Source organism: Rhamphochromis longiceps, linkage group LG8 (genome assembly GCF_057381845.1).
Source record: "Rhamphochromis longiceps isolate RC_006_pf linkage group LG8, R_longiceps_female_GT1.1, whole genome shotgun sequence".
Classification (NCBI taxonomy): Eukaryota; Metazoa; Chordata; class Actinopteri; order Cichliformes; family Cichlidae; genus Rhamphochromis; species Rhamphochromis longiceps.
Genome location: NC_140564.1, coordinates 29,441,310 through 29,455,702, shown reverse-complemented (window position 1 = coordinate 29,455,702; position 14,393 = coordinate 29,441,310). Strand labels below are relative to the sequence as shown.

The 14,393-nt window shown below is 38.3% G+C and overlaps 1 protein-coding gene and 1 non-coding gene across 3 annotated transcripts; one reads left to right on the top strand and one right to left on the bottom strand.

Annotated features, from left to right (window-relative positions):
* Positions 1–636: 636 nt before the first annotated feature.
* On the bottom strand, positions 637–708 carry trnac-gca (transfer RNA cysteine (anticodon GCA)). The gene has a single exon. It is a non-coding gene; the product is annotated as a tRNA-Cys (tRNA).
* Positions 709–1,551: 843 nt separating this feature from the next.
* LOC146663976 (LIM and SH3 domain protein 1-like) lies at positions 1,552–14,353 on the top strand. Of its 2 annotated transcripts, XM_085416945.1 has the most exons (8): positions 1,552–1,715; positions 2,664–2,758; positions 4,990–5,074; positions 8,703–8,810; positions 10,185–10,292; positions 12,750–12,819; positions 12,896–12,987; positions 13,755–14,353. In XM_085416945.1, the coding sequence occupies exons 1-8, from the start codon at positions 1,647–1,649 to the stop codon at positions 13,926–13,928; spliced, it is 801 nt and encodes a 266-aa protein (XP_085273071.1). In that variant the 5' UTR covers positions 1,552–1,646; the 3' UTR covers positions 13,929–14,353. The 2 variants fall into 2 exon arrangements, with proteins under 2 accessions (XP_085273071.1, XP_085273072.1); XM_085416946.1 differs by lacking the exon at positions 8,703–8,810.
* Positions 14,354–14,393: the final 40 nt, after the last annotated feature.

The following is a 14,393-nucleotide window of genomic DNA, read 5'->3' as shown; positions in this document are numbered from 1 at the left end:
AAATTTATTTGACAGCAAATGCATCTGTCTCGCCCTGAGACAGCTAGGATGGATGGAAATTTATCTCCTTCCTTGCTGAAGTCCCATGATAGGTTAAAAATTGCAAAAATGTAAGGTATTTAGGGCTGTGCACAGCATTGCCACAGGATGGCGCCATAACACAACACGAAATTCCACATGACAAGCGCAGCCACGGTGATCATTTGTTATATTGAGCTTAAAGATCAAGGTGTGTACCGAGCAGAGACAGATATTCCGATAGTTTTGCTAACATACAGGCATATTAACCGCTTGCAACGTCTATAAATACTTGTAAACTTTGCAGATTAATAAGAAAAGAGATTTTCCACACAACTAATGGTGACAAAATCAAAAAGTAAAGTAAAAGTACACATTGGGACATGTAATTAATTTAGTGGTAAAACCCTCTGAAGAATTTCTTTTAGATAAGGTGGAATATAGTATTTTAAGACGCGGTGGGAAACATAAAAGCGACAAAAAGACATACGGCTACTCGTAGAGATTATGTTCGTTAAGTAAGGAATAAACTTCATATATCGCTAGGCAATCGGTGAAGTTTTCTATTACATTTATTTATACGAACGCAACGACAAAAAGTCACCAAGGAAAGAAAAGAGGGGGCACCCGGATTTGAACCGGGGACCTCTTGATCTGCAGTCAAATGCTCTACCACTGAGCTATACCCCCGATGCACGAAATAGGCCAGTTTTGGCTATATGAATATACCACATGTTCAGTACTGACATGCTGAATATACTATATAGTTGTTTCTTGCATTTACTCATAAATCCCAACATATATTATAATACACAGGTTTGTTTAGTCCGAAGCTTTCCGCTAACTTAACAATGTAAACAAAATGGCAGACCTGGTTGTAATCGAGCTTGTTTCCAGCAGAGGGCGTCAAATAAACAAAGTCGAACCGCAGTACAGTATATTATCATGTCCCCACGTAGCAGTTGGTGATATCTATTTATCATTCACGTCATCAATAGCATGGAAAATTCTTTGTTTTCTTTACTGGTTAAATTTTTTTGTTAGTGCTGTGTATGGGGTTTTTTTAAAAATAAAAAGTTGTAACCCTGTTGTTGTATAAATGTAGATATTTAGAGCTTACCGCGATAAATTTATGTTTAGAGTCGACCTTATTTATTTAAAAGCGTTATTACAGTACATTTGGATTAGTCTATGTTGTTACTCCTTTTAAGGTTATCAACCTCACTTCTCCTCAACGCTGCTGATGCTGCCTTCAAGGCATGCGAAAACCCTGTAATTTACAAAACATATTTGGACAAGCTAAAGAGGCCGCTGAATGATGCGCAATGGTTTCGTTTGTTTTGTTGTTAATTCATTTTAAGTTACTAAAAATATCATATAGAATCACATTTGACGACCATCTCGTATTAATTACTTAAACACCAGAAGTAAAATTGCTATGTCCGACGACCCGTAAAGGCAACATGAGGTCTCCGTGCTGCACAGTTGACTCCTCCTCGCCTTGGGGTCATATTAACTGAAATGCCTGCGAGAAAGCGGGAGGACGGTTCGAGTACCAGCTGCCCATTACAGGTCCTTTACTCCTGAACTTTTGGACTAGTAAACTTGTTTTTGTTTTTTCTGCAATCATGAATCCGCCCTGTGGGAGATGCAATAAACCAGTTTACCCAACAGAAAAAATAAACTGCCTTGATAAGGTAAGGTGAAACAAGTTTAAGCCCATCCACTGACCTTAATGTGATTTACTCTAATGTATGCAAAGATTTATCAGGTGAGTTTCAAGACTAACTTATACTTTCAATTTTATTATAGATATTTTAAATTTAAAATAGTTTTGTCCACTTGCAAAAGTTCTTTTTTATTCTACAGTTTTAAAAATATTTTTATGCAGTCATATCTCATGTGATGCTTTAACTGGGTGCATATTTTGTACAGTCACAACCAAGCCAAAAAAAAAACATGCAAAATGGAAGTCTAGATAATACACATAAAAATCAACTAGAAATTTCCAAATGTTAAAAAATTTATATCTTACATAATCAATAATAATCTATGTATCTGTGGTTTCTCAAATAGATGTACTCTGATCATTTTAGTGGAATCAGATGAATATTATTTATAATCAAGATGATCTAATCAATTTAAGGACTTAATCAAAGCAAAGTGACCTGAGTTACAGAGATGTTATCAATTCCTGATTTCTTTTGGGAAAAATGGCTTCCTGCAGGACTTTTATTTAATAATGCAAAAAATATATTTATGGGAAAGTTTATATGCATAGTGCATAGGTTTAAAAATGCACCTAATTTCACAGCATTATTTCTCACAGTCATTTTCCATTTGAACCATTTCTTATTGGAAATCTTTTAGTGAAGCGATGGGAGAAATAGAAACAGATTAGTAGGACAGCTGTGGCCTTATGTAGAGGAGTCAAGGGATTTCCCCGCTCAGAGAGAGAAAGAGAGAGAAAAAAGTTTTATTTTTTCAAATGAAAAACCATTTAATTCAATCAGCCAGTAAGAGTGAACAAGATTTCCACAGTGTTCTGTCAAAAAAGGTTAATACAGATCTAAATTTGTGTCGATGGAAATGCATTTTCTTCTAAGTTTAATACTTCAGACTTTATTTCTTCTCTTTTTTCCTAGTATTGGCACAAAGGTTGTTTCAGCTGTGAGGTCTGCAAGATGGCCTTGAGCATGACGAACTACAAAGGCTTTGAGAAGAAACCTTACTGCACTATGTGAGCGTTCACAGCATGCACCACCATGATGACTAAAACAAACACTTAAAATAGCTGGATAGCATCTGACTCTTTGTTAAGAGCTTGCAGTATATTTGAAAGAAACAAAACCGTATCTAAAATATAAAAGATGTGGTTACCTTTCCTCTGAAGCCTCAGCATTAGCATTTCAGACGTAGACGTGGTGGTTTTTTTGTTTGTTTGCTTGCTTTTTTTTGAGCCAGCCTTATTTGGATGAAAGAGTCAAGTGCTAAGTTATGAGGAAACGCTAGCAAGCTTGTTCAGAAAGCTGCATCCTTTTTTTTTTTTTTGCGCCTGTCCCGTTTGGCTCTTTTGCCATCAGAATTGTTGTCTAAAGGCAAAGAAAGATGCCCAACGGATTTACTTTACCAAATTGACCATCCCAGCCTTGCCGTAATGGTCCATTTGATTCACCTTTTATTGTTTATTTTATTTTCACTTACTGAATACGGGACAGACTTGACTGGGGGAAAGAAGGGGAGAAAGAAAGAGGGAAAGAGAAACAGCTGAGAAGAGGGACGGGGGAGAAGGGCAAAAGACAAAAACCAACAGAACGGGCAGAAAAAAAAGAAAAAGAAAAAAAAATGCATATATCGATCACCTGGATCACCTGCTGAGAAAGAAAAAAGAAAACAAGCAGAAGAGAACAAGAGTAATAGAATAAACAACATCACAATGATATATGGGAATATGACAGTAAATACTAAATATTAAACATTATTGTGCAGCACATAAGATCAACAGAACACAGTGTGCTTTGAGGTAGGAGCCAAAAAGAGTGTAGTTTGTGGGTGTGATCACCCGTGTGTACACCTGTGAGCATGGACGCGCTTGTTTTTTTAAAAGGTTCCTTCATGTAATGATCTGCTAGAGGGTGTGGGGGGGCCACAGCCCCGTCCTCCAGGGCATGAAGCAGGTATGGAGGAGATCAAATCTCCAGACATCCAGAGGCGCCCAGAACACAAGAGACCAAGGAAGAAAGCTGCATCCTTACACTGTAGAGGTGATCCACACAGACACTGTGTGTGCTAACTAGTGCCAAGTAACTGACTAATAAATTATAGAATTTCATTCACTGAATTTGAAGCACAGATTTCTTGGACAGGCTGTGCTTTGCAGCATGCCATATTATAAGTCAGATATTATGAGTTTGCACTAACACACGAGGTCCAGAAGTACAGTTCAGTAATGCCGATTACTGGAGGTGAGGCCTACAGTATCAGCTATGGGCTAGGTGTTGGCACACCTGTCAGTCAAAGGGCTCAACTACTTTAGGCCTCAACAAAATCCAAATGAGTGATTTCTTGGGGAAAAAAATCCACTGTACAGTAATCATAAAAGGCGAATATTGTAAGTTTATTGCTGAATTTGGACATTTTAACATGGGAGTCACTTTTGGAGCCAGAATAAAATGGCCTTTAGAGACACTAGTTTTTGACGTTTCACTTTTTCAGCTCCTTTAGGTTACTGCTTGTTATTAAGTAACATTAGCGTCAATCAAAATCAGTTCATTACGCAACTATAGCCACAAAATTATAATACGTAGCATTATAGGAATTATTTACTACGGCCTTTTTTTCTATTATCTGTGCAAGGTGATTGAACAGGTTTGGTTGTTTCATCATTAACAAATCTACCACATGAGCAGAAGTTAAATTCTGAAGCAGTTGAGCAGGAGAAGCTGCAGGCAGCATGTGGAAGTGATGGAAAAGAGAAGTGTGAGCAGACAGATTGAATCATGTGATTCCAGTCATTCCTAAAGATTGACGTGAGATTAGAAATTTGCTGTCCGACTGTTATTAAACAGCAACCCGGGTTCATCTATTGTGCTCTTTACATAATATTATAAGGCACAAATTATTTGCAGAATGAACAAATTAATCAGTTCATTCAATTCAGTTTGACAACAGTTTGCTTCTCCTGAAAATCAAATATTGCAAAAAACAAAGCAGCCAAGCATAAAGCCATTGAACATCCATAGGAAGAAGACATTCAGCAAAACCTGAACTAAAATGTACGGAAAAACTCTATCAGCCAATCATATTGTTGGGCTGGATTTCATAGAAGATTGCTGTTATGTTGTAGGACTTTGGTTAACACCAATCAATCTAATCATGGTCTTGCTGCTTAACTGGATAGATGGGTGGATGAATGCATGATGTGAATCTTCATTTATCTAATTTCTTCCCTTCTGTTTTTTTTTTTTTCAGGCATTACCCCAAAACCTCCTTCACCATAGTGACCGACACCCCCGAGAATCTGCGTCTCAAACAACAGAGCATGCTTAATAGTCAGGTGAGACTTTAGCAGTTCAGGCCTATCTCTGCCATCATTTACATCTTGGTCTTGACCAGCAGAGAAAGGAGATACTGTTTGCAAGCTCACTGCAGCAACATCGCTTGGTGTTACATATCTGTCAGTCCTGATTGCCTCTTTTCCGTCATCACAGTGTTGAAGGTGGTGCGAGAAATAACAGTTCTGCTTTGGTGTCTTTGATAACCAGATATGCCAGGGAACTAAATGTTACACTGTAAAAGCTGGGCATTTTAACAGAAGTTGCTTTGGCTCATGTTTTATTAAAATTAGCCCTGAATTTTCCGCCATGGCCCTCACACTGTCACTGAGAGCAGTGATTCCAACTTTGGTGGCAGCAATTGTTTGGAGCTGTGCTGATGTCAGCTTTTTTGGCACCAGCATCAGTCTTTTTAAAGGTGGAAATAAGTGGAGCTTTTTCTAGGTTAAGCACTGGCAACAGCAACCCATTGGTGGAAAAGTTCTATATATATATCTCCTTCACTCAGCTCGGTATCAGAGCAGGAGATCAGGACGCAGATCTTGGCTCTGCTCTCATGACAATTGGATTCCTTTGATTAAATCAAAGGTACCCTTTGATGAGTTACTTAAGTAAGGACATGGTAGCTTCATTTTGAGACTCTACTTTTACAACATGAGCCAATCTGACATTCGTGAAGTTCAAATGCGTTTCGTCAGGAACTCTTGTAAATGATCAGAGGTTTGAGAGCATTTTTAAAAATACTCTCAGATCCAGTCTCCTTTTAGCCTCTGATGTGGTACCGGCCTCCTTTTCCCTGCCATCCCTGTTCTTAAGCTCTAATCTAATCACACTGTTCATGCCAACATGTTCTAACCTGATCAAAGAGATAAGTCCTGCAAGTCACGCAAAATTAAAGAGATTCCTTCACAGATTAAACTTTAGGGATCATCTTGCCACTCAGCATTTTGAGGTGAAGCTTCTCTTCCCTTTTAAAAGGATGAAAAAAGTTAGGCAATCCACTCACGACTGCATTTCTGCAAGACCCGTGCAGACCTGTATTTGTTAGACAGAATATCGAAATTTGCAGAGAATAGTTAAATTTAGTTAACTGAACACAGCATAACCTTTTATCAGTTCACGTTTCCTGTTTATCAGGAAATGGTTTCTATAGCAAAGTATTCATGCACACTTGCACATTTGTTTTGAAATTTTCAAGTGCTTTAAAAAAAAATGCATAAGCTGGTGAATGGTATTTTTTCAGTTCTTAAGAAAAGTGAGGGGTACTTGTCAAAGTCTGACTTGCATAGGCCCATATGCTCCAAAATCAGTGTCCTCCTTGGTCATACTAAAGTGTTTACTGCAGATGCACTAAGGTGCTATTCACAGAATCATTAACATGAGCTTGGTTGTTATTACAATAAATTAACAGCAATGTGGGTGTTTCACTTCTTAATTACCGAACTGTATGACTGGATTTTACATATAAATATGTAAAATGAATATAGCTGAGGGGGCACAGTTAGCTTTTTGGATGGTCCTCGACCCCTACCCCCATTCATAATGTCAGCAGTTAAGCTAAACCAATTGCGTAGGTATGCAGAACGCTAATCTGCATTGCCAAGAAAAATCATCCAAGTGAAAAATGTGAATTTTGTGAATTATTTAATACATAAACTGTTTCTGAAAAGAGAGGACACAGTTTTAAATGTAACTTTTACAATGCAATAAACAATGCAAAGGTCTTATAATGGCTGAAAAAATCTTAAAGGTTGCAGTAACACAGCAGAAACCATTACACGTGTATTAAGGTACATGAAACCATTTGATATTTTTGTAGCTTCATTGATGTCATCTATAAATGCATCAAACAGTATTGACTTTCAGTGCTGCTATTCTGTTTCCTTTGTCATCGCCTTGCTATTTTCAAGTGTTTCTGTGTCAACATGTGGTAATAAATCAAAAACATTCATGGTAAATATTAGCACATCTGTTTGATGAGAGGCACTGTGACCTACATCTGCCCAGTTCACTGAGGTTTGTGAGCATTCACTTATGCACAGCTCTTTTAAGGTCCCCATCACAACAATTCACCTGGGCTGAAGTGTAACCTTGACTGGGTCATTCCCTTCTTTTGTAGATTTGCTGCTGTGCTTGCAATCATTGTCCTATTGCATGACCAAATGTTGACTAAGCTTTAGCTGTCAGCCACATGGCCTCACTTTTGACTCTAGAATACTCTGGTATACAGAGTTCATGGTCGACTCAGTGACTGCCCAGGTCCTGTGGTTGCAAAACCTCATGATGTGTAAGGTATATGTGGTGCTTGTTTGGTTTGCTGTTCTTTATGGCTCCATTTCCACTTTGTTCTCCTCTGTCAAAAGCACATTGTTACAAAAGTCTTGCAGTTCGTTCAGATGCAGCTTTGCAAACCTAAACCATAATGCCAAGTAGGGCTGAGTGATAAGAGGAAATGTACCTGTTGGGAGGGGAGATTGATGATGCAGTCGCAGCGTGTGGGAGAAAAAACTGAATTACGTGCAGACAGCTTAATATTACCATGGCTGTTTATACTGGATGGTTGTGATAAAGCCATTTTAACCATCATAGTGGGAAAAATTTGCGATACATTAAGTTTATTTGGTATATCGTCTACTGCCATGTAGAGGCTTTGTCTAACCAACTCTTCCAAACAAGCAAAAAAATGTTTCACCTTTTTTCTAATTTTGCTGTTATGAATTTTATTATTTAACATGTTTACTGAGGTGTGTAGGCTCTGATATATAACTCTTGTTTTCTTTTTTTATTTCTCTGAGCACAGTCTAATTTGGGGGGAATTTGCTGGGAAATCCACCCCCGGGAAGTGCTGAAACTTTTTGACGATCAGTTAATTAAGTGTATTTGATTAGCAGCACTTGGCTGCAACTTACACTCTTAATTCATATGGACACAGTAAGGCTGTACTGAGTTTTTCTGGTTTTCTATTTTTTCAAAGGATTGAGTCCTATAAAAAATGTGACTGTCTTTTATTTTTTATTCCACTAGATTCCTTTTAAGCTGTCTCTTTGAACAGTTAGTCTCTAAATAAACAAGCACCTGATGAAACAGGACAAACACGCCAAGAGCGGCTGTATTTTTGGTTAGCAATTTAATCTGTCGTTTCATTTCAACACGGCTGTTATAACAGCATGATCAAATTTACACCACCACCCCTCCCGTTCTGCGCTTTACTCATCAAACCAGCCCAGTTCATTGTTTATAACCATAAAAGTCTCTGCAGTCAAGCTCTCTTACCGAGGAGGCATATTCCTCATAGCAACATCATGACTCACTTATGTTTGCATGTCTGCGTGAGTTCGCGGGGATCTCAGATTTACTTTCAAATAAACATGCAGGCATGGAATAAGTTTGCAAGTGTTTCCTTGAGGTTTTAAGCTTCAAAAACTCTCACCAAAAGGCCATTTAAAGCCCTGCATGAATCAGTTTTTGTATATTTTTGATTAAAATGCAGTAAAAGTGTTTAACATGATCATTTTAGCAAGTATAACCCTTTAGAATTGAGAATTTAAGCCAAAGCATTGCCCTAAGCTCCTTTGTCTAAGTTAAAAACATTAAAATGAACAATAAAGACTGATGAATGAAAATTTACAGGCGCTCTATAAGGAGGAGTTTGAAAAGAACAAGGGGAAAGGTTTCAGCGCCGTGGCTGACACTCCAGAGATGCAGAGAGTGAAGAAGACACAGGACCAGATCAGTAACGTATGCTCGGTCCACCTCAAAGACCACCAAGAATCGAATTCTCCGATAACATCTCCATTTATCCATTACCTCTCCAATTATAACAAATGATCTTCCTTCTTTTTTTCCCTCCTTCTTTAAAACATTATTGAAGGTTGTGATGCGGCTTTGCTATCTGCATGTCTGCATGGGCTTCCATACCATCTTATTCTTTACATGTAAAAGTCTTTGTTAATCATCCTTTGTTGGCTTTGATTCAGTGCTGCATTCAGGTTGTGCTACATTTGAGATGAAATGAAAAATAATAATAATCCCAGGAAGTTAGGCAGGTGTGCCTTGCAAAATAATAAAAGCATAGATGAAAAGTTCTAAAGAGATATCTGCTTAGTTTACAAGCTTCACTAAAATGTAAGCATTTGCAAAATGTCTTAGATTTTCCACTTCAGGCTGCAAAGAAGCCATGAAAAGAACTATTTTCTTTTAGTGTGCATGGTAGACGGGCTGCAGGATTGGATTTTTTGTTGCTGTAATAACAGATCGTTGTAACAGTAAAACGATGCACAGTGTAACTGAATGCGGCTTCATTTTAAAACTCGACTTCCGTGGCTTTAGCTGATGTCAAAGATAAAACAATGCATGCATTCGATATGTAACAAAGCTAACTGTTTCCTTCCACTTGTGTCATTTAACTTGTTTAATGTTTAAAGAAATATTGGATCATTGTTGGGAATGTGACCATTCACTTTCTTGGTCAGAGGCAGATAAAAAGATTGACAACACTCTCATGTCCGTATGCTAATAATGAACCACCAGCCAGTTGGCTTAGTTTAACCATTAGGCCTCTTAATATCAATAACATTACCCCCTAAGAGCTGCAGATTCGTTTTTCCACTGTTTTCACAGAGAAAGTGTTCACTAGTCAACCTTATACATGCTTGAAGAGGAATTTGGGGGACAGACCCAACAGTTAACGACTGTTAGCGGCTTCATATTAACTGCTTTAAACTGTCCTCATAAAATCTAGTCAATAACAGCTCTAAGTCTGTAAGGCCAAAAGGAAAGATATAGACCTTTGCAGTTAAACCTTATAGCAATAAGGAAAGTCAGTACACACAGATGTTATTGTACCTGGGCTACAATGCAACCAAGATTGATGCAAAAGAAAGGAAGCACAGCATTGCTACATATTTTTTAGTCATAGTAATTTCAAGTGGTATCTCCATCTTTTCAAAAAAAAAAAAAAAAAGGCATTCGGTTGGATTTTAATAACAGATACAGCTCAGTCCTGATACACAAAGAGAGTGGAGTTAATTTTTTTAGAATAATTTTTACCAAGAAAGCAGTTTTTTCTTTAAACTTCAAGTTATTCTTCTAAAATAACTCTGAAATTTGCAGGCCCTTTACAAGGAGGAGTTTGAGAAGAACAAGGGGAAAGGTTTCAGTGTGGTGGTCGATACTCCAGAGATGCAGAGAGTGAAGAAGACACAGGATCAGATCAGTAACGTAAGTGCAGTCATGTTGTCAGACTCCTTCAATATCTTCTAATAGAACTTTTGTATCTTCAGTTTGCTCTTCACTTGCAAAAATAAGGGAAAACTGCTGGATGTTTGGCCTTGACTGTCAAACATCTGGTATGCATCTCACTATGGCAACATTTTTCAGTTCCAGAAGGATGTCATAGACAGATGCAAGCAGCAAGTCTGCAGATGTTAAAAAAGGCATTTTAGTTTTCAAAGAAGAAAACGAGAAAGTCCAGATCAGGATTGTAGATTTGCTGATGGCTTCAGCATACAAAGCAGAGAACATGTTGCTGCAAAGAGCAGCAAAAGATGTCAAGAGTACAACCCTGCAGAGACACACAGGCACATTTCAGGCATTTCTCTCCATCCACTGAGGAACAGCTGCCCTATATGGTCAAAGTCTCTCAGCTGTGGACACAAAGGGAACTGCTATCCACACACACATACACACAAACTTTCTCTTCCTCTCTCATGAGAGCACTAGTTGTAGAAAGGAATCATGGGTGATAAGCTGTGTGTCAAAGGGGCAATCTATTATTTTTGTCCACTGGTATTAGTATGAGTCTTTTTCTCATTTCTCCACCCTCACTTCCCACTTTAAAAACAATCCCTTTCCTCCAGTTTTATTCCCACAAATTCCTGTTTCTGTTTACTCCTCTCGAGGTTTCTTGAGGTCACAGGAGGCTGCTCCTTCTCTTCCTTAAGCAACATCCAGTTTCCTCTAAGTACTAGACCCAGAGTTGTTTTTATTCTTGGGGGACATACTGTATGTTGCACAAGCAACATACCAAACTAACAACAGAATAAGTTCAACACATATAAAGTTCAAGAATCTTTGAGTTGCTTTGTGTCACTGAATACCCCATCACCAGCAGCTTCTGTTGGAAAACGCTGAAAAAAGCAGTTTTTAAAAATAAGTTGCTTTCAGACAGTTAGACCAAAAAAGGCAAATACAATTTACTGCATATAAAAGCTCAGCCAGTGATGTCACTAGGTCATTAGTGAAATTCTGTTTTAAAGCCTCAACTTGAATATTTTTGGCGTAGCTATGTTGGTTTATTTATTTTTTTAATCAGTGAGGGGTAGATCTCCATGACATATGACAGTGATCTGTCATCAGTATTAGTCTGAATGCCAACATAATTGACAGCGTAAACACATTGTTTTATTAAATAATATGTTAAATTAGCGATTGAGACTATAAACATATTAGACAAGTGCCACAACTTGGCTCATAAGGCCATGGCAAAAAGGTTGACACACCGCTTGCCAATATAAACATTATTTATTAAACCTAATTAAACAACTGAAATAGAAACTATTGACATTTGCAAATCAATGGCCTCAGTGACGTAGGGTGTAGATGAGTGAGGACATGTAAGCAAGTGAATGTATGTGTGTGTGCAAAAACAAGTGCTATCTAGGGTGTGATGGTCACAAGGAGCAGGAGGGAAAAAGAGATTGCCAGCTCTAGATTTATAGCCTGGGAACAGCTGGCACTAACAAACCCTCCTCTGCCCACCAGCGACATCAAAACAAATGAGAAAACCTAAAATAGTTGATTCTGTTCATCTAAAACGTTTCTCCCACTGAAAACGCTACATCCAGATGAACATAATCAACGTTTTTTGAGATTTCCTTAACTAGATGATTGAACGTGCATCAAGACAAATGTGAAAAGGTTGAAAACAAGAGTCAGGGGTCGTCACACGTCTTTACTAACCACAAAGATAAACTGAAGTGTACGACTGCATTTGCAACTTCCTTTTGCAACCAGTGGAGAGAAACATAATTATTGATAAGTGTAAGACGCACCAAAAGAAGCTTCTAGGACATGCTGTTAGTACAGGTAACTGCGCAGCAAGTTTGATAATGCCATTAAAAAAGCTTCAAAACGCACAAACATGGCAAAGCGGTCCAGTTCAGAGGACCCTAACTATAACCCTAACCCTGTTATTGGAAGTGAAACCTTGAAGACAGCTTTTGGCTACAAGCACACCTGCACATCAAAGTGATTCCCTGTTATATCCAAATGAATGAATTAAAAATAATTTGCTGTTTATTTAATGAAGGAAAAAACAGTTCTCTGTATTGGGCTATAAACATGGTATTTAATGATATAAAGGTCAGCATTTTTAACATGGGAGCCTGTGGGGGCTTTTTGAGCCACTCTCAAGTGAAACTAATGTGACAGTGGTTGACCTTCAGAAAGGAGCAAGTGGGCTGCAACTACTGAAAATAGACAAATAAAAGCAGACACTAAATAGATGTGGGTCTTTCTCTCTCTGCGTCTGTGGCTGCAATATCCACTCGTCATCTCTCAGCACCTCCTAAAATGGTGAGCTGCTTCTCACAGTGGGAGGGTTTGCTGAGGCTGAACCGTCAAATGTGAAAGCTTAGCACCCCCGTGTGGATTTAACATGTGTGCATGTGTGTGCAGATAAAGTACCATGAAGAATTTGAGAAGAGCAAGATTCGAAGTGACGCGCCTCCTCCGGAAAATAGGCAAGGTGAGACAGATCCTTACACAGGGACTTTATAACAGTTTTCCCTTTAAATGTGTGTATGAACTGTGTGTGTGTTTAGACTATGAGGACCAGCCATCCAACCCTGTCAGTGACTTTGGTCAGTCTGCTGGACAAATGCGTACTGCTGCTGTAGCACCACACAGTGGAGGGGTAAGAACAATACATAAGCAAACCTATGCCCAAAAGTATGTGGACACATACATTACACCTGTGTGCATGCTCTCTTTTAAGATGGGCCTCATTCTGTGGGTACATCAATCATCTGGAGAGATTCCTCCAGAGGTTGAATCTGCAGGGATTCACTATGAATGTTGATTGATAAGGCCTGGCTTCCAGTTCAACCAAATCTATTTTATACCAGAATAGAAAACCAGGTTTTTATGGACGTGACTGTGTAGACTGGGTAATATGTTGACCAAAAAAGCCACAAGAAGAAACACAAGCTGTTGCACAAAATTATATTTTCTATACACGTCATTTCAAGTGTGCTCCCACATTTTAATAGTAAAGAAAGGTGTCTACACACTTTGGCTCATACCCTGTATTTGTGTGAAATGTTTTTCAAGCTTTTTTAAATTTTCTCTTGTCTCCTGCAGCAATAACACAGATCCCGGATACTATCAATTCATAAAACACAGCTGTAGTTTTTAATCTTTCACCATAGGTGTGAATGCTCACAGTTTTAGACTTTAGATTTGATTAACTATAAACACAGCAAGCTCTAGTGAATTAATATTAAAACTTCTTGCCATGTATTACATTTGCTTCTGTTTATTTTTCCTGTAGGGAAATTAAATTCAAATGTATCCTGGTAGACTGTGTGCTCTTTATGTTCTTATCTGCTATATCAGTGTGTCTGCATGTCTGACTGGTTCTGTTCATTCATCTCTTCTCTGTGTGTGTTTCCGCTCATTCAGAAGCGCTACCAGGCCATGTACAGCTACATGGCAGCTGAAGCGGATGAGCTTTCTCTGCAGGAAGGTGATCTGATCTTAGATGTGGAGCCGATAGATGAGGGATGGGTGTTCGGCTTTAACCAGCGCACTGGGCAGCGGGGCATGCTTCCTGCTAACTATGTACGACCTGTGTGAAACAAACAGTTCTGCCCAGCAGATATTCAGAGATCCACCTCCTGCCCTGTGGATCTGCTGCCCGCACCTGCAATCAGGCTTTAAAAATCACCTTTTTGCAAATGAAATATTGCATTTAAAAAGCATCCCTGCTTGGTTCTGCTTTGCATTTTTTCCATAAATGTAATTTTCAAATCGTATGATGGGGCTCTGCTTATGGTTTCTTTGACTTCCATGAAGAATAAATATTGATAATAAAGCTTTTATGTTTGTAAGGTCAAAGGAGAAAAGGAAACAAATTCACAATAAAACCCATTCATCTTCAGATTTACTAATTATTTATATTTTTGAAGGGTAACATTTACTTGCACAGAACCCACTCTTAGAGTAGAATGTTATCCAGTGTATTTTTAAAGCTACAATTACTTATATTTTTACAATTGCTTATGCTTTTATTTTGCAACATTTTCCACTCTTAAAGTGATA